General features: G+C 43.7%; 1 protein-coding gene across 1 annotated transcript in view; it reads left to right on the top strand.

The window, feature by feature from the left end:
• Positions 1 to 2,549: 2,549 nt before the first annotated feature.
• The window catches only part of LOC121581047 (protein Wnt-9a), a 31,884-nt gene continuing 13,726 nt past the window's right edge, over positions 2,550 to 20,707 (top strand). Inside the window, exon 1 of the mRNA XM_041896402.2 lies at positions 2,550 to 2,686. Coding sequence (XP_041752336.2) covers positions 2,595 to 2,686 — 92 coding nt within the window. The 5' untranslated portion in view covers positions 2,550 to 2,594. The remainder of the gene's footprint in view (positions 2,687 to 20,707) is intronic.

Raw genomic sequence — 20,707 nt, 5'->3', positions numbered from 1 at the left:
TCACTGTAACACTGTAAAATGAATTCCTCTAAAGTGGGATGCAAGTGGACACCTGTATGGAGATTCGTTTTTAATATCCTGGAATAATGATGTGCTTCATTATAAAAGGTGCACAGTACTTTACCATATATGAGGGATGGGATTCAACAAATGTAATCATACCAAGCATCATACCAAACACTTCCGTGGACTAATTTATGTTTGTTGTCTGACAAATGTGCAACAACTAAAATGGTGACCAATTCTTACACATGTACAGTACTGTACAGCCTTTGAGCCTCACAGTAATCTATTCCATCTCTCAGGTGAACACAGCACAAATGATCTCATGTCACATTGGGCAACCCTCAGTCACTACATAATGATTTATGAAGCACAGTCACATACAGTAGGCCTCTAGATCACATGGATGATGCGGAACTCCTGTCTTCAGCATGATGCTGATCTTTGGTAATTCCTTTTCTCATTCACTCTTATCCCCTATTTGTGATGCTGTCTATCTAGCAGAACTGGCCATTCGGTAAACAGAAACTTGGCAGAAGCTTGGCTGTTCCTGGTACATGTGTGAATGTTGCTGTGATCTTTGTGATGAATGGGGATTTATTGTTTAATATGGGGGATGAATAGACTTCATCTTTGGTTCTGGCATGAGTTCTCCCCAGGTGTAGGCTATGAGAAGAAAGCTCGATCCTTCCCAAGTCCAGATCCATATCTATCTTTTACTCAATGCTTCATAGAGTAAGGTGTGCGAGCACAAGATGTCAGGTAGGAGGTTACTGTTAAAAATTCAAAAATTATCTTAATGTGTCTGAAAATCATGTAATGTATAGATTATATGTGTAAAATTATGACCATAAATGTTTATATTATGCAACTGAATACTATAGATCAGAATAGTAGTACCAGAACAAGCATAGACAATCTTTTCCTAAGCAGGCTTGCCAAAATCCTATTGATTTATGGCTTTGAGTATGAATTTGTGCTTACTAATAAAAGGTTCCATCTTCAGCTCTTGCAAAATATTAGCCTAAATAAATATGCTTCGCACATGCAGTTGTGAACTCCAAATGAACCGTACTTAGTTCAGTTCGTACTTAGTTCAGTTTTCTCTTGTGAGAAATACTGAAAAGGATATCCCACAAATGCTATAGGCACATACACTGATCTTTGACATATATTTAACCGAAATTAATGAATAATGGTTACACTGTCTGTGATATATTATGTTTTCGCTATACATATGCAGGCCAGCTGAGGTGATCGAAACAGTGTTTCTCTCCATGTAGACAATACATTCACTTTTGGGAGCAGAGCAACATGGGGGATTATTTTTGTCCATAATGTCTTTTTGACAGATTTTCCCAGCACCAGAACACATTTTGGATGAGCATATAGTGCCAACTGAGTATACAAAACATTAAGAACACCTGCTCTTTCCATGACATAGACTGACCAGGTGAATCCAGGTGAAAGCTATGATCCCTTGTTTGATGTCACTTGTTAAATCCACTTCAATCAGTGTAGATGAAGGGGAGGAGACAGGTTAAAGAAGGATCTTTAAGCCTTGAGACAATTGAGACATGGATTGTGTATGTGTTCCATTCAGAGGGTGAATGGGCAAGACAAAGATTTAAGTGCCTTTGAACGGGGTATGGTAGTAGGTGCCAGGCGCTCCAGTTTGTGTCAAGAACTGCAGCGCTGCTGGTTTTTTCACGCTCAACAGTTTCCCGTGTGTATCAAGAAGGTGTTCCTAATGTTTGGTATCCTCAGTGTAGTCACTGCTACACAGAATACTGTAGCAATAGAAGTGATGATTCAGTGAAAAATAGGTAATGCATAAACTTTTCCAAGCCAAGCCATTTAGTAGTGTAGGCTACATGCAACTATTGCACAACCCCTAGCCCCTAAAGGCTAGCTTGCCATTCCAGAAATGACATGTCATTGACCAATTGGCAGTAAAAACAAAGGATATAGCAGGCTGACACCTCTGCTCAGCTGACCTCAGTTAGCATGCTGCACAACGACTACTGGACACCTTCCAACACAGAGGGACAGCTCATAAATGTCAAAATCAGGTGACTTCACTAGCCTATACTTCAAATGTCCTAAACATGCTCTTGACAAGATCACCCAGTTTCACAGAGTTCATTAGGCCCTACTGTCTTTCTGCAAGGAAATTACTCCATAAAAATAATATTGTTGGGTTATAATAAATACTTTTAAATTAGCAGGTCTATTGTCAGACTGTAAAGTAAGGCTGTGTTTGTGTGTGCGCACTCGTGCCTGCGCGCATTTGGCAACATTTGACAACATCATTAATATAAAATATTTCATAATGTCAAATATTGAATATTGAAAATAATGTATATTTATAATCTCTAACAATCAGCTTCAGAAAACAAGCGCTCTTTCTCTTGCTCTCTCTTTCTCTGTATCGCTCTCTTTCCCACTCTCTCTCCCTCACTCAGACTTGCTCTCTGCTAATGGGAGGAGCGCAAAATTCCTCTCTGTATAAGAAGTGCCGAACGTACAACAAGGGATTTTACACAGCTACTCAGTAGAAACGAAATGATCTGCCTTGGAGCCGCAGCAAAATGCTGGATGGACACCTACTCCTGGGATGGTTATCGTTCACAGTTATAGTGTACCTTTTCAACTTGCCGGGACCGACCACAGCGTATTTCGGGTAGGCACTAGATCCATGCACATGTTCATGACACTGTCATTGATTTTAGTTTGTTACGAGATATGTCACGCGATTTTAGATCAACTTTGATAGAGTGGATAAATTACGTTACTCATATTAGCCTACCGTTCATTCAAATGTTTCAACTTTCGTATCGCGTAGTCCTAAATATGGCAGAAAATAATAAATAGCCAATGGCTCTCACGTTCATCACTGTTGATGTTTTCTCTAATATCAATGCGGTGCAAATGAATGAGATACTGGTGTCCTTGTAGCTATATTGTGATTTGTTTCAAGTAGCTGCAACATTGTTGCAGAGAACTGTCAGTTCAGCGGCAGTTGTGTAGCGCGGTAGTCTGTCACAACCGGTGGTGAGAGCAGGTTGACGTGAGATGATTCCGTCGCGTTGAAGTGGTTGATTTGACTGACCAGTGTAATAGGTCAGGCTACCGAAAGTTTTTTTTTCTTGTCTTTGGGTTATATGCTGAAGCAGATTTTTAAGAGGATAGGGAGGGGTTAGGGGTTCTCTACACTCTTAGAATTAGTGGTGGCTGGAGGAACCCTGGAGATCCTCAAGGCACCCCTGGAGTTCCTTAAGGAACAATAGCTAGTCAGTGGTTCATATTTGCATCTTCGATTAGTTGAGGGGTTCTTGGAGGAACCTTTAATGTTTTAATGTAGCAAAGGGTGTTCCTGGAGGAACCCTGGACTGGATGCGTGCCTTAGTAGGGGTGTGGCTTTCAGATAGATCTATTTTGGCCACCTGTTAGAGTAAATGTCATTCCTGTTCTGTTGTATTGTCATTACATGTTAATGTTGAACACTGACGGTTTTGTAGCTTCAACATGATGCTTACAGAGGTATATGTCATTACATGTTGATGTTGAACACTGACAGTTTTGTATCTTCAACATGATGCTTACAGAGGTGTATGAGTTCCTATGCAAATCCCAAAGTTGGAATGGTTAATACTTTATTACTATGTAATCAGCATTGTTAATATTATATTAGAATATGTCATATGCATTAATATTCAAGGAACATTTAAATTTGCAATGTACAAACTTAACATGATGAACAGGAATTACATTCACTCTAATGGATGGCCAAGAATAACTATCTGAAAGCCACACCTCAAATAAGCCATGGTTCCAATCTTCTGATAGGCTGCCACCTCTACAATATATTATTAAAAAGGTTCAAAATTGAACCCCACCCATCACAAAAAGGTTCCGGTTTGAACCTTTACACAGGGGTTCCTCGAAGACCCTTTTCAGAGGGGTTCCTCGAGGCTAGTTTTGACAACCCATTTAGGCCCTAAGTGTTGTTCAACAGAAAGGTGATCCCGAAAGCGAGAGTGACAGGTACGCTCAGACATTGATACCAGGCATATTTAAATGACTGGTAGCAGACATCTGTGTGAATATTTGGTTGAAACACTTGTAATACTATTGTAAGTCGGCTCTGAAAACAGACATGGAGCGAAAGGTGAGTGTAGGCTTCAGTCGCAACAGCTGGTAACAATAAAGCAATGCAGCTCAACCGGTGGCTGAAACGTCTCTTCAGCTTGCAGAGAAAATTCCCCATCCAGCATAAACATCGGGATAGAGAGAATTCTGGTGTAGGGTTCACACACCCACTAAGTTTAAAAACAGTTTAAAACACACGTGAAAGAATGTGTCCAGAATGTACAGTTTGTTTCCAAATCTTATGAGATAATGTCATATCAAGGACAGTTTTTTATTCATTTAATGAGCAGTTAAAAACATTATTCCCACGGAACACCTTGTTTTTTTAGGTGTAGCCTGCATCTCAATATATCGAGGCTACTGGCAGCCTTTGTCCTTTCTGATGAATTCCATTCATTATGATTCAGACTTCTTTGGAAGACTACTAACCTGTCAAAAGATTGCTCTAATTAATGCAACATCAACAGGACCTTCAAAGCTCTTGTGTGAAGGATACAAGTAGCCTACAGCAGGCATGTTATAGCTTCGAGATGTTATAACAGAAGTCTCCTTCCCAGGTTGTGTTCTCTTTTCAGTGGCACCTGCAATCTCACAGCAACTATGAGAGAGTTCAGTCAGAATCTTGATATTCTTTTTAGGGATCCTTTATTCTACCATGAACACAGATATCATTCCCACATTCTGTCATACAGTATGCAGACAATAGATTGTTGATGCCGGAAGTAATCGATACCCCCTTGTGTTGCAAACAATACTTGTTATGAAGTTGAGGTGAGTCAAGCACACAAACACATTTGGACTACTGGCAGCACTGAAATATTGTAGCTGCTTTAATTGTAGAGTGATGGGAGTGAGTGATGCAGTAGTTCCATGGGTATTAGGCGATAAGGACATCATTTAGTTGTGAACCAGTGGGGGAATACAGGGACGGGAGGGGCCCCCCAGGACCTGTTGGACATTATGAAGCTGTAAACTGGTTTGATAGGCCTCCGGGGCAGCTGAATTGGATCTAGCCTTCTCTCAGATCTCATATAAGGAAACCAATAAATTAGGGAGGACTGGACAAAACGGACTTGGGTGGAAGGAATAGTGCTATTTGGAAATAATTACTTTTTGGATAACGTTAATGGTTTGAGTTGCCAGAAATTGTGTGATATGATAGGAATGTCCATTTAGTCCTAATGTGTCACTTCTCAAAAGTTATGTCCCCTGACAGGTACAGTATGTTGTTAGAGGAAGTTATTGTCACCATAAATCAGACATGTTATTACAGATAATAAACATAAGTCACCTCTTAATTTTAGGGTAACTGTCATTACTTAGTGTTTTTACTTTTCACTGTAGTGTTCAGACCTATTCTAGTTTTGACTGAAGGATCTGGACTGTTATGCTGTTTTGATGCGTGAAAATGATATGAGAGTGGTTCAGCAGCCCAGTACCATAGAAACCCCATCATCTCTAAGTCACACGTTATTCTGGAGCCTCTCTCTCTCTCTCTCTCTCTCTCTCTCTCTCTCTCTCTCTCTCTCTCTCTCTCTCCTCTCTCCCCCCTCTCTCTCTCTCTCCTCTCTCTCTCTCTCTCTCTCTCTCTCTCTCTCTCTCTCTCTCTCTCTCTCTCTCTCTCTCTCTCTCTCTCTCTCTCTCTCTCTCTCTCTCTCTCTCTCTCTCTCATCTTTAGAGACATAGTGATAGTGGTAGATCATAACCATCCAGCAACATTACCATTGGCCTTCAATAACTAACCAGTTGCATACAATTAAGAAGTCCAAAACTGGCACTCCGTTTAAAGCATATCTACTTATTCAGTTAGTGCTTTCCAATTCCTTCTAATCAATCTGATCTGTGTCTGTGGCCTTTGAAGTGCAAAGGGTCATCTGGTATGAGGATACAAGTCCAGAGTTATGTCCTGAGGACAGAGGGAGAATATGATGGAGATGAGTGTCAGTGAATGATTTAGCCCTTTAAGCCAAAGATCATGAGACAAACAGAGAGACCCGGCCCAGGTCACATAGATACATGCAAAATGCTGATACTTCCCCAAAGCCAGAAACCGGACACCATTGACACAGTGCAACACACACACACACACAAACACATACACACACACACACACACACACACACACACACACACACACACACACACACACACACACACACACCACACACGCAGCCCTGGGCTGGCTGACATTGAGTGAAGTATACATACTAACACACACTTGTTCAAATAAATATCTGCCATGAGCACGAGGACAGCACATCCTCCGGCCCTCTTCCTGGGTACTGATTTACTCAGAATAGATGGTCGATGTTGCATACCCAATTTCCAGAGTGCGGTGGAGCGTAAGTGTAACATAAACACCGTCTCTGTTGCCCGTAGTCTGCAGCGGCAGAAGGCGGGGCGGGATTCCTAGTGTAGTCAAGCACCCGCTCAAATTGTCATCCTTTGCCACAAGAATGTGAGCACTCATTTACTTTCCCCTGTTTAGCCTGTTGTGGCAGGTGCTGCTTCTCACTCACAACCCAGTATCATTAGGCTTACCATTGGGAAGTTTGCTGCAGTTTCATTCTCAGGCTTTGACAAAACTGTAACTTGAGGGAATATTCTTTGTTGGGTGGTATTTTCAAGAAGGAAGGGAAAGAGTGAGATTGTTCACTTAGCTGACCCCGACTGAAGGGTTCAAGTTAAGGAGTTTCAGCAAGATGCTGTTAAACAAGCGAACTCCATTCATTTATATGCTACTTTTGGCCCATATACAGTGGGGGAAAAAAGTATTTAGTCAGCCACCAATTGTGGAAGTTCTCCCAATTAAAAAGATGAGAGAGGCCTGTAATTTTCATCATAGGTACACGTCAACTATGACAGACAAAATGAGAAAATAAAATCCAGAAAATCACATTGTAGGATTTTTTATGAATTTATTTGCAAATTATGGTGGAAAATAAGTATTTGGTCAATAACAAAAGTTTCTCAATACTTTGTTATATACCCTTTGTTGGCAATGACACAGGTCAAACGTTTTCTGTAAGTCTTCACAAGGTTTTCACACACTGTTGCTGGTATTTTGGCCCATTCCTCCATGCAGATCTCCTCTAGAGCAGTGATGTTTTGGGGCTGTCGCTGGGCAACACGGACTTTCAACTCCCTCCAAAGATTTTCTATGGGGTTGAGATCTGGAGACTGGCTAGGCCACTCCAGGACCTTGAAATGCTTCTTACGAAGCCACTCCTTCGTTGCCCGGGCGGTGTGTTTGGGATCATTGTCATGCTGAAAGACCCAGCCACGTTTCATCTTCAATGCCCTTGCTGATGGAAGGAGGTTTTCACTCAAAATCTCACGATACATGGCCCCATTCATTCTTTCCTTTACACGGATCAGTCGTCCTGGTCCCTTTGCAGAAAAACAGCCCCAAAGCATGATGTTTCCACCCCCATGCTTCACAGTAGGTATGGTGTTCTTTGGATGCAACTCAGCATTCTTTGTTCTCCAAACATGACAAGTTGAGTTTTTACCAAAAAGTTCTATTTTGGTTTCATCTGACCATATGACATTCTCCCAATCCTCTTCTGGATCATCCAAATGCACTCTAGCAAACTTCAGACGGGCCTGGACATGTACTGGCTTAAGCAGGGGGACACGTCTGGCACTGCAGGATTTGAGTCCCTGGCGGCATAGTGTGTTACTGATGGTAGGCTTTGTTACTTTGGTCCCAGCTCTCTGCAGGTCATTCACTAGGTCCCCCTGTGTGGTTCTGGGATTTTTGCTCACCGTTCTTGTGATCATTTTGACCCCACGGGGTGAAATCTTGCGTGGAGCCCCAGATCGAGGGAGATTATCAGTGGTCTTGTATGTCTTCCATTTCCTAATAATTGCTCCCACAGTTGATTTCTTCAAACCAAGCTGCTTACCTATTGCAGATTCAGTCTTCCCAGCCTGGTGCAGGTCTACAATTTTGTTTCTGGTGTCCTTTGACAGCTCTTTGGTCTTGGCCATAGTGGAGTTTGGAGTGTGACTGTTTGAGGTTGTGGACAGGTGTCTTTTATACTGATAACAAGTTCAAACAGGTGCCATTAATACAGGTAACGAGTGGAGGACAGAGGAGCCTCTTAAAGAAGAAGTTACAGGTCTGTGAGAGCCAGAAATCTTGCTTGTTTGTAGGTGACCAAATACTTATTTTCCACCATAATTTGCAAATAAATTCATAAAAAATCCTACAATGTGATTATCTGGAATTTTTTTTCTCAATTTGTCTGTCATAGTTGACTTGTACCTATGATGAAAATTACAGGCCTCTCTCATCTTTTTAAGTGGGAGAACTTGCACAATTGGTGGCTGACTAAATATTTTTTTCCCCCACTGTAAAGGCATTTTGTGGTCTTGTTAACTGCATTCAATGCAAGCCTTAATCTGACTAAAACAGACATTGCTTTTATTTAGTTCACATGCTGCGGCATATACAGGAATCCTACCTACAGCTATGCTATGTATGGTGAATCACCAATCACTATGGCATCAAAACTAGTGTTAATAGTGTTGTTTATTTCTGCAACAACTTCATGTGCCCTGCCCTCAGTTCAAGCTACAAAAGGTCATGTCCACCTATAGTTTTCACCGTCAGTATTAAGACAGTGGTAATATGCCTAATACAATGTGATAAAACAGATTCATTCATAGCCTGCAATAGATTCACTGTGCTGCTTCTCTACAGTCTCCAGTGTTCATTCCTAGGCTTTAGCTCAGCGCGCTAACACAGTTGTGGTGGGCGGAAGACCCGGGTTCAAACCCTAGTAGGGTCGGTTTTAAGTGTTGTATGGAGATGAAACAAGAGGTTATAGGCTACTCAACAGCCAGTCTCCATTTAAACATTTCCCGCCTGCTCCCACCCCAGGATGATGGTTAATGTGTGTGCTGCTGCTAGTATCCCAGTGCTTTATGGAGAGATGTCGGGTGATTACCAGTAATTAAGAGTGAGTGTGGGCTCAGGGCTGGCGTTGGCGTGGGGCTGGCAGACAGTGGTGGCGGGCTTCTCATTACAGATGCCTTAAGCACTGATTAGCCCTGACGCTAGGCTAGCTCACAGGCAGGGCGCAGGCAGGCAGGGTGGGGAGCGGCTCCCTGCCGGGGATAGAGGGATTTCCCAACATCAGAGGATATCCTGTGGCTGCAGCCACACCTCAAAGGGTATCACTTTACTGTGAGCCAAGAAGATAGGATTCTCTCTCACCGCTGGCTGCCTGGGGTTAGCTGTGATCACATGGAGTCTGGCTGGTGGTGAGATCACACCCCTCAAAACCTGCTGGAGGCTTAGCTAAAAGCCTTTGTGTTATGCCCTTTGTGAATACAGAGAGAGGGAGCTTTGTTATCTTTGTGTTTCTGTCCGTCCTGATATATTTGGCACAGTATTGTTTCAAGCTTGTCTTATGAGTTAGAGTTTGCACTGTGTAGTGTTAGGTCTTTGTCCTCTCAGGCAGCATCTGGTGAAAGGAATGGTAGCTGCCACAAGGTGGTGCAGCCTCTTTGTGGAGCCCAGGATGGGTCTCAATCAGCACTTTATAACCGCTCTGTGTAACCTTAGGAGAGTGGGAAATGAGATGTGAAAACAGCCAAATCTAAAGGCACCGGACAATGTGCAAATACAAATTCAGGAAAAAATTGTATTTTTGTGTATGCTTAGTTGTGGTCAAAATGCATTATTTGATCCACTTCGATGTCCGATGTCTTAGAAGGGCTTTCATAGAAGCGCACTCATAGAAGGGCTTTGCTGTATTGTGCTGTGAAAGGAATAATTCATTTCACTCCACGATTTCTCCTTGAATAGCAGGTTAAGGCAGTTTGCCATGGAAATGGTTCCTCTACCAAATGTTGCCTGTTGGAGTGAGATTATATACAGTGAGGGAAAAAAAGTATTTGTTTCCCTGCTGATTTTGTACGTTTGCCTCCTGACAAAGAAATGATCAGTCTATAATTTTAATGGTAGGTTTATTTGAACAGTGCGAGACAGAATAACAACAAAAGAATCCAGAAAAACGCATGTCAAAAATCGTATAAATTGATTTGCATTTTAATGAGGGAAATAAGTATTTGACCCCCCCCTCAATCAGAAAGATTTCTGGCTCCCAGGTGTCTTTTATACAGGTAACGAGCTGAGATTAGGAGCAAACTCTTAAAGGGAGTGCTCCTAATTTCAGTTTGTTACCTGTATAAAAGACACCTGTCCAAAGAAGCAATCAATCAATCAGATTCCAAACTCTCCACCATGGCCAAGACCAAAGAGCTCTCCAAGGATGTCAGGGGAAAGATTGTAGACCTACACAAGGCTGGAATGGGCTACAAGACCATCGCCAAGCAGCTTGGTGAGAAGGTGACAACAGTTGGTGCGATTATTCGCAAATGGAAGAAACACAAAAGAACTGTCAATATCCCTCGGCCTGGGGCTCCATGCAAGATCTCACCTCGTGGAGTTGCAATGATCATGAGAACGGTGAGGAATCAGCCCAGAACTACGCGGGAGGATCTTGTCCATGATCTCAAGGCAGCTGGAACCATAGTCACCAAGAAAACAATTGGTAACACACTACGCCATGAAGGACTGAAATCCTGCAGCGCCCGCAAGGTCCCCCTGCTCAAGAAAGCACATATACAGGCCCGTCTGAAGTCAATGAACATCTGAATGATTCAGAGGAGAACTGGGTGAAAGTGTTGTGGTCAGATGAGACCAAAATCGAGCTCTTTGGCATTATCTCAACTCGCTGTGTTTGGAGGAGGAGGAATGTTGCCTATGACCCCAAGAACACCATCCTCACCGTCAAACATGGAGGTGGAAACATTATGCTTTGGGGGTGTTTTTCTGCTAAGGGGACAGGACAACTTCAAAGCATCAAAGGGACGATGGACGGGGCCATGTACCGTCAAATCTTGTCGTGGATGGGTATTCCAGCATGACAATGACCCAAAACACTCAGCCATGGCAACAAAGGAGTGGCTCAAGAAGAAGCACATTAAGGTCCTGGAGTGGCCTAGCCAGTCTCCAGACCTTAATCCCATAGAACATCTGTGGAGGGAGCTGAAGGTTCGAGTTGCCAAACGTCAGCCTCGAAACCTTAATGACTTGGAGAAGATCTGCAAAGAGCAGTGGGACAAAATCCCTCCTGAGATGTGTGCAAACCTGGTGGCCAATGACAAGAAACGTCTGATCTCTGTGATTGCCAACATGGGTTTTTTGGTTACTACATGATTCTATATGTGTTATTTCATAGATGTCTTCACTATCATTCTACAATGTAAAAAATAGTAAAAATTAAGAAAAACCCTTGAATGAGTAGGTGTGTCCAAACTTTTGACTGGTATTTTTAGAGATGATTAATTTGGAGGTTTATATACCCACACACCTTTGTTGTGAAGGTTTTAATGGATGGTGTCTGCAGTGGCTTGTGTGGTGGATAGTCTGGATACACACTGTGCAGTATAATGATATGGTTCCACTGTATATGTTGAAGATTACATTGTTATTGCATTTGGGAAGGTCTTTAAAATGTGTGTTGGCCCACTCACATCCGAAGGGCTTAAGGTTCTGGTATCGTCAGCATGTCGAGACCGACCACAGTTAAGAAATATTGGCTTTTAAAAGGAGGGAGCGGCTCCTGCTCCTATCCAGCCCTTACCAGTCAGCTGTGTACTTCATGGCTGGGTAGTCCGCAGATATGGAACGGAAATAAATGATCATTGGTAAGAGAAGGTATACAGAGTTAGACACATGATGTTCTTTACAGATGGGACTTGGGACATTGCCTCGACAAGGATAATTTGTAAAACAGGAAAGCCAATATAGAATCATAATACTTTCATTGGTCTGAGATTGCTCAGCTGGTAGAGCACGGCGCTTGTAACGCCAGGGTAGTGGGTTCGATCCCCGGGACCACCTATACACAAAAATGTATGCATGCATGACTGTAAGTCGCTTTGGATAAAAGCGTCTGCTAAATGGCATATTATTATATTATTAATTAGTGTGTTTGCCATGTCATATGTTGTCCGTCCTTAACCGTAGGCCAATTTCCTCCTTTACCCTAGTCTGTGGGAGCATGCTGGTGTGTGTGTGTGTGTGTGTGTGATACATGAAGTCTTGCCATGCAGGCAGACAGCACAGAGGAAATTTATATTTTATTGGGTGTGTGATGATTCTTACCCATATGGAACACCATAAGAATCTCATTATGACTAGATTGAATGCAGGCGGATGTATGTAAGGTGAGCCAAAATTACATCTCTTCCAGGTGTAACCAAGAGTTACTACCTTGATGTTATACCCAGTGTGTAGCTACATGATGGTAGTTTATCACCTTAATTCATTCATTCATGTTTCTACTAAGACTATTATTTGCAGTGCAAATAATATACTGTACCACTACCACCCTTGGTGGCGTTACAGCTTGAGTATTGATTTTCCCTTCTGCTGTCTTTTCAGCCATTCTAATTTGAATTCGCCGAGTGAGAGAAGAAAGGAAACCTTGTAATCTTTCAGTAGCAACTGTAAATAACCATTAATAATATGACTAAACTTAGCCACTTGCAGTTACTAATGCATGGTTGAAAACAGCTACTGTTTTTTTGATAGTGGTTTGACTTTAAGTGCTTGGATTACCCCTGGGAAGTGCTCACTGTACAATAAGAGTAAATTAATAAATGTGTGCGTTACAAATCTAAAATCTACCATAACCAATTTATTGTTGTTCAGAGTATGTAAGTACACTTTTAAAGTACACTTTTAAAATACACGGGTTCCCTTTCTTTCTTACCAAATAGCGGTGGTCTGATTCTCATGGCTCGTGTGTGTGTGCGCGTGTTTGTGTGACTGGGGTGTGTGTGTCTGAATGGGGTGTGTGTGTCTGAATGGGGTGGGTGTGTATGAATGTGTGCCGTGGCTGAACGTGTTTGGTGCATCGGTCGGTCAGTCGGTGTGCTGGTACAGGGGTGCTCTGCGCTGCTCTGTGCCATGGCGTAGGCTAGAACAGGGGAGTCATGTGGACACTGTTGCGGCGCGCCCAATCTGTGCCAGTCACACAGTGACTACAACTGAGCCGCTGACCCTAGGAGACTTGAGTTCTCACATTGTAGTTAAACCTCTTACCAAGCTCCATGCTCCCATTCCCCAACCAACCCTTTATTCGTACAGTACCGACCGCTCAATGGCTAGGGTCTACAGTGCAGTCAGCACTCAGCATTGCACGTTGAACAGAGCCAACATTTCAGATCAGGGTAGCATTTTGAATAAATGTTTGGGAAAGAATACTCTGCTGATGTCTAGAAAAAGGTGATGTATTTAATTTGCTGGATTAAAAAGTATAGTTTTGGTTCTTAATGACTCTCTGGTAGGGGGGAGTGTCCTGACTGCTGTACAGATGTATGATCTTCATTTGAGCCAGTTTGCTACAGCAGGAAAATAATCCTGCAGCAACAGGAAGTGTGAATTATTATGGGGATTATAATGAATTAGCATTTGTTTTTAGGTGTTGATAAATTTTCCGTCAGGGTAAATAAAGTCTGACATTTTAAAGTGGAAATTACAAACTTTAGAAGCCTTTTTAAACCTTGAATACACTGCAAGTTTGCATTTGCTGCCGTGCGGAATAATTTTCAGCATTAAAAGAGTGATCAAAAAGAGTGATCTAAACAGATCCTACATCTGTATAGAGGGATGGGAAGGCCAGTGCAGTGCAGTGCTACGCCCTGTTGAGAATGGAGATATATGGCCTTCTTTCGCCAACCTTAGTGACACTGTTTCCATTTCACATATAATTTCAGCCAGAAATGGGGGAAAGAGTAAATGGTTATTGTGAAGGTAAAGCTAAGATTAGCCATTGGTTGAGAGAGGATTGAGTGATATGGTTATAGCCTGAGATTGATACTGTACACTTACAGGACACATGACAGATCCTCTCTGTGCCAAAACAGACCAATATAACTTTTACATTTCAGTAAGTCATTATCGTTTGAGTAATGAAACTTCCCGAATGGGGAAGATACTGTATGATGCATAGTCTGTTAACACTACACAATCTTGGGGTGGAAGTCCCCTATCTTCAACAGCTGACCCATAAAGGATGTGACCAAGCATGATGTCATCTCTGACCCTCTGGTCACTTTCCTTAATGGGACATGTCAGAACTGTGACTCAACTTGGACATAATGAGGCAAAGTATGATGACAACAATTACAAAGTAATGTTAATTGGTGGAGTTGGTAAAGTTGTAACGAACCATGTGTAGTTAATCTCCACCAGTACAGATCAAATGTGGACCTAAACATTTTCAATGACCTGGATGCCACAGTCAAAACGTAGGTTTTTCCCGCTATTACTCAAGCTTCAGTTCAGTCAGTAGTAGTACATAGCCTAGGCAGCAGCCTTGGCTTCAGGCTGGGCCAGAGGGAGTATACCACGCTGACATTCCTACTACCTCTGGCAGGGCCTGTGAGACACCAGATGGGACGAGGGCTTGGGCAGGGTGGTCTGAAGTAAATCCAAAACCTTCTTTCTGAGGAGAGGAGGACACTTTTTTCCTGTAGGGAGCATTTAGCTAGAGCGTACTGTGGAGGAGGGAAAGGAAAACCAAGCAGGGGAATGGTAGGAGGGAAGGAGGGAGGAAGGGAAGGAAAAAACAGGCACACACATGGATCAGGGCAAGGTCACACCCAGCCCAGATTTTCTTTGCAAAACCCCTTATATCTTTGCAATAGCCTGGCTACCACCATAGGGTTTGACAACATTTCAACGTTTCTGAGGTGAGCATGGTGGTTTGTCCCTAACAGACAGGGGAGAAAGGTAAACTAACCCAAGACTTGTATTTACAAAGAGGAGTGCTGATATAGGATCAGTTTGGCCTTTTTGATCATATTGAATAAGATTATATGGACAGGGGGAGTGCTTAAATACGGGCCCTGGTTGTGTCTGCTAGCCTTGCACACTTTTCACACGTCTGTCTGGCTGGCTGCCGTTGTTTTGGGTTACCTTTAGTTAGACAGCTGGGTAGTTCGCTTTGTCTGGGAACAGGCTTTGTTTTGAGTCAACAGCTGGAGGGAATGATTGGCATTTGTTTAGAGTAAATTGGCCTGTGGGGGTAGGTAGGGAGGAGGAGGGGAGGAGGAGGGGGCAGGCAGCTCCGTGGGGGGAGGGTGATAGGGGAAGGAAGGAGATGGGAGAGCAGAGGGGGACGCAGAGTGAAAGAGAGAAGGGGGGAGATAGGAGGGTTAGGGGGGTAGTGAAGGAGAGGGAGACAGGGAGGGAGAGAGGGGGGAGGGAGTTGACCTTAGAGACACCAGCAAGTTGAGACTAGGCTTGGGCGGTATACCGTTTATACCGTGTACCAGGGTATTTTGAAAAAAAATAGTTGGGGGCACCACCGCTGCGTGGGAGTGCGTGCTACGCCACTGCTTATAGCTATAAGTGACGTATAACAATAAGAAATCTAAGATGTGTCAAATAAATTATATCCAGCTCAGGGCTCCATCTCTGCATTTGGTTTGCTAACTTGCTAGCTATATGGCTAGATGTCAAGATCAAGCTTCTTGGTTAAAGCAGAAACATTTAATCCCCTCCTGGATCAACGTCCCTGTTGCCTAAATTGTTTTATAAGCCCCCTACCCCCCCAAAAAACAAAAAACTAATATACACTGCTCAAAAAAATAAAGGGAACACTTAAACAACACAATGTAACTCCAAGTCAATCACACTTCTGTGAAATCAAACTGTCCACGTAGGAAGCAACACTGATTGACAATAAATTTCACATGCTGTTGTGCAAATGGAATAGACAACAGGTGGAAATTATAGGCAATTAGCAAGACACCCCCAATAAAGGACAGTTTTGCAGGTGGTGACCACAGACCACTTCTCAGTTCCTATGCTTCCTGGCTGATGTTTTGGTCACTTTTGAATGCTGGTGGTGCTTTCACTCTAGTGGTAGCATGAGACTGAGTCTACAACCCACACAAGTGGCTCAGGTAGTGCAGCTCATCCAGGATGGCACATCAATGCGAGCTGTGGCAAGAAGGTTTGCTGTGTCTGTCAGCGTAGTGTCCAGAGCATGGAGGCGCTACTAGGAGACAGACCAGTACATCAGGAGACGTGGAGGAGGCCGTAGGAGAGCAACAACCCAGCAGCAGGACTGCTACCTCCGCCTTTATGCAAGGAGGTGCAGGAGGAGCACTGCCAAAGCCCTGCAAAATGACCTCCAGCAGGCCACAAATGTGCATGTGTCTGCTCAAACGGTCAGAAACAGACTCCATGAGGGTGGTATGAGGGCCCGACACCGTGCAGGACGTTTGGCATTTGCCAGAGAACACCAAGATTGGCAAATTCGCCACTGGCGCCCTGTGCTCTTCACAGATGAAAGCAGGTTCACACTGAGCACGTGACAGACGTGACAGAGTCTGGAGATGCAGTGGAGAACGTTCTGCTGCCTGCAACATCCTCCAGCATGACCGGTTTGGCGTTGGGTCAGTCATGGTGTGGGGTGGCATTTCTTTGGGGGGCCGCACAATCCTCCATGTGCTCGCCAGAGGTAGCCTGACTGCCATTAGGTACCGAGATGAGATCCTCAGACCCCTTGTGAGACCATATGCTGGTGCGGTTGGCCCTGGGTTCCTCCTAATGCAAGACAATGCTAGACCTCATGTGGCTGGAGTGTGTCAGCAATTCCTGCAAGAGGAAGGCATTGATGCTATGGACTGGCCCGCCCGTTCCCCAGACCTGAATCCAATTGAGCACATCTGGGACGTCATGTCTCCCTCCATCCACCAATGCCACGTTGCACCACAGACTGTCCAGGAGTTGGCGAATGCTTTAGTCCAGGTCTGGGAGGAGATCCCTCAGGAGACCATCCGCCACCTCATCAGGAGCATGCCCAGGCGTTGTATGGAGGTCATACAGGCACGTGGAGGCCACACACACTACTGAGCCTCATTTTGACTTACATCAAAGTTGGATCAGCCTGTAGTGTGGTTTTCCACTTTAATTTTGAGGGTGACTCCAAATCCAGACCTCCATGGGTTGATACATTTGATTTCCATTGATAATTTTTGTGTGATTTTGTTGTCAGCACATTCAACTATGTAAAGAAAAAAGTATTTAATAAGATTATTTCATTCATTCAGATCTAGGATGTGTTTTTTTAGTGTTCCCTTAATTTTTTTGAGCAGTGTATATCTTTTTTAGAAATAACACCCCTTGTGTGCACATTCTGTAATACCGTATACCTCGGTATGGTACAGAAACGGTATGACAGTATGAAAATCTGGATAACGATTGAGAAACTGTTTCTTGATTTTGCTGATTGGGTGGGTTCCACTAGGGTTGAATCTTGACTTATTGGTATTGACTTTAGGTAGCAGCACATGCACCCACACCGACACAGACACACAAAATGCAGACAAATGTACAATTGCTGCACACATGCGTGGCGCACACATACACATACAAACACAGACATGCACTCACATGTACACACACACACACACACACACACACACACACACACACACACACACACACACACACACACACACACACACACACACACACACACACACGCACACGCACACACACACACACCCAGCACCTGTTGGTCAAGTGGGGTGGAGATGGTGAAAGGGTACACACTAGCTGCACATTTGTCAAACATTCAGTAGCCTATGTTTGATATATAGAAGCTGTTGTGAGCCTGACCTCAACTATGAAAAGCAGTGGAGTATCAAAGTACAAAAGATAAGCACAATGATTAAGAACAAACCTTTAACATACAGTATATGCCCCAGTTCATATTTGCTATTGTGCTCCTCACAAAACGAACTCCCACACACGTACATGTAGAAATGTGTTTATTGTATGGTCTGACATGTCAGCTTTGTTACAAAACATTCAACCAATGTTGCTGACCAACCAGTGCAACCAGAATAACCATGCATGTAGCCTAATTTTACAGTCAAGTGTAATTTGTAATCCCTTGTTCCAATCTCTATTGGAACTCTCAAAACAACGAATAGTGTGCAGTCTAGAAAAGCACTGATCTGATTGGAGTAGGGGGGTCAGTTATCATGTTTGTCTCTCAGCATCATTGTATGCCAATCAAAGCCAACAAAGCCTGACACTGATACTGAACAATCTGGAGATCTAAATAGCAATAGTCATTGTTATTGTCTCACGTTCATCAGTCATCATGTAGTTCACAACAGAAAGAGCATATTTGTTACAGAGCAATCAGTTTGTTGCACAGCAGCTCTCTCTGTCACAGCATGTGTTTTTTGTTAGTCCCGTGTGACTGTGTCAGAATTTGCACTGAGCTGCCCTTTTGACATGCTGATGTTGTGAAGTGTGAATGACAAGCCAAAATCTATGCATGAGTTTGCATATGTTTATAATGAATGAGTGATTACTAGGGCTGTCAAATAATTTAAAAAAATAATTGCGATAATTAATTTTGGCTCTAAAGAAAGATTTTTCCATTTAAAAAGCAGTGCATTGAGTTACAGGCATACTTTGATTGTAAGGGACGGAAACACAAAAGTATCCATATTAGAATGTTTTAATAGCGTTTTCACCATGAACGACACAAAAGTCACTGCAACATACAGCTATTAATGCTCCCAATGTTTAAGTAGGCCTACTCCCTCTTATCAATGTTCTTGAAGTTTAACACTTGCGCACAGAACACTCACTCACTCACTCACTCACTCACTCACTCACTCACTCACTCACTCACTCACTCACTCACTCACTCACTCACTCACTCACTCACTCACTCACTCACTCACTCACTCACTCACTCACTCACTCACTCACTCACTCACACACACACACACACACACACACACACACACACACACACACACACACACACACACACACACACACACACACACACACACACACACACACACACACACACATACTCTCTCTCTGTCGCGTTCTCTCTCTCTCTCTCTCTCTCTCACACACACACACACACACACACACACACACACACACACACACACCGTTTTAAGTACTGTTAAAGCTTCAGGCATTCTAAATGAGTAACTATAGGAAAAAATAACTGACTCTATGGACGTATACACTGACTTGGTGACTGGGTTCATCAGAAAGTGCTTAGAGGATGTTGTTCCCACAGTGACGATTAGAACTTATCCAAACCAAAAACCGTGGATAGATGGCATCATTTGCGCCAAACTGAAAGCGCAAACCACCGCATTTACCCGTGGCAAGGTGACTGGGAACATGGACATGTACAAACAGACCTCCGTATGGCAATCAAAGAGGCAAAACGACAGTACAGGGACAAAGTGAAGTCACAATTAAAAGGCGTACAGAGACGTTCTGTACGTGGCAGGGACTCCAGACAATCATGGATTATAAAGGGAAAGCCAGCCACGTCGCGGACACCGACGCCTCGCTCCCGGATAAACTAAACACCTTCTTTGCCCGCTTCGAGGAAAACTACATCGAGCCTCCGACGTGGGCCCCCTCCACACACGAGCCTCCGACGTGGGCCCCCTCCACACACCAGAACTGTGTGCGTTATTTCTCTGTGGCCGACGTGAGTCATTTAAGTGTGTTAACCCTCGCAAGGCTGCCGGCACAGACGCCATCCCAAGCCACGTCTTCAGAGCATGTGCAGACCAGCTGGCTGGAATGTTTACGGACATATTAAATCTCTCCATATCCCAGTCTGTTGTTCCCACTTGCTTCAAGATGCCCATCATTGTTCCTCTACCCCAAAATAGCGAAGGTAAGTGAACTAAATGACTATCGCCCCGTAGTTCTCACGTCTGTCATCATGAAGTGCTTTAAGAGGCTAGTTAAGGACCATATCACTTCCACCTTACCTGTGGGCCCCGTGTAGCTCAGTTGGTAGAGCATGGCGCTTGCAACGCCAGGGTTGTGGGTTCGATTCCCACGGGGGGCCAGTATGCACTCACTAACTATAAGTCACTCTGGATAAGAGCGTCTGCTAACTGACTAAAATGTAACACCTAGACCCACTACAATTTGCATACCGCCCCAACAGATCCATGGACAGTGCAATCGCCATTGGACTGAACACTGCTCTATCCCACCTGGACAAGAGAAATACCGATGTAAGAATGCGGTTCATCGACTACAGCTCAGCCTTCAACACCATAGTGCCCCCCAAGCGACAAAACAGTGGTAGGCCTGATTACCAACAATGATGAGACAACCTACAGGGAGGAGGTGAGAGCCCTGGCGGAGTGGTGCCAGGAAAATAACCTCTCCCTTAACATTAACTAAATGAAGGAGCTGATCATGGACTACAGTAGAGAGAGCACGACCCCATCCACATCGACAGGGCCGCAATGGAGAGGGTCAAAAGCTTCAAGTTCCTGGGTGTGCACATCACTGACAACCTGAAATGGTTCCTTCATGCAGACAGTGTGGTGAAGAAGGCGCAACAGCACCTCTTCAACCTCAGGAGGCTGAAGAAATGTTGCTTGGCCCTTAAGACCCTCACAAATTTCTTCAGATGCACCATTAAGAGCATCT

The sequence above is a fragment of the Coregonus clupeaformis genome, chromosome 14 (genome assembly GCF_020615455.1).
Source record: "Coregonus clupeaformis isolate EN_2021a chromosome 14, ASM2061545v1, whole genome shotgun sequence".
NCBI classification, from domain to species: Eukaryota; Metazoa; Chordata; class Actinopteri; order Salmoniformes; family Salmonidae; genus Coregonus; species Coregonus clupeaformis.
This window is presented reverse-complemented; position numbering and strand designations above follow the sequence as displayed.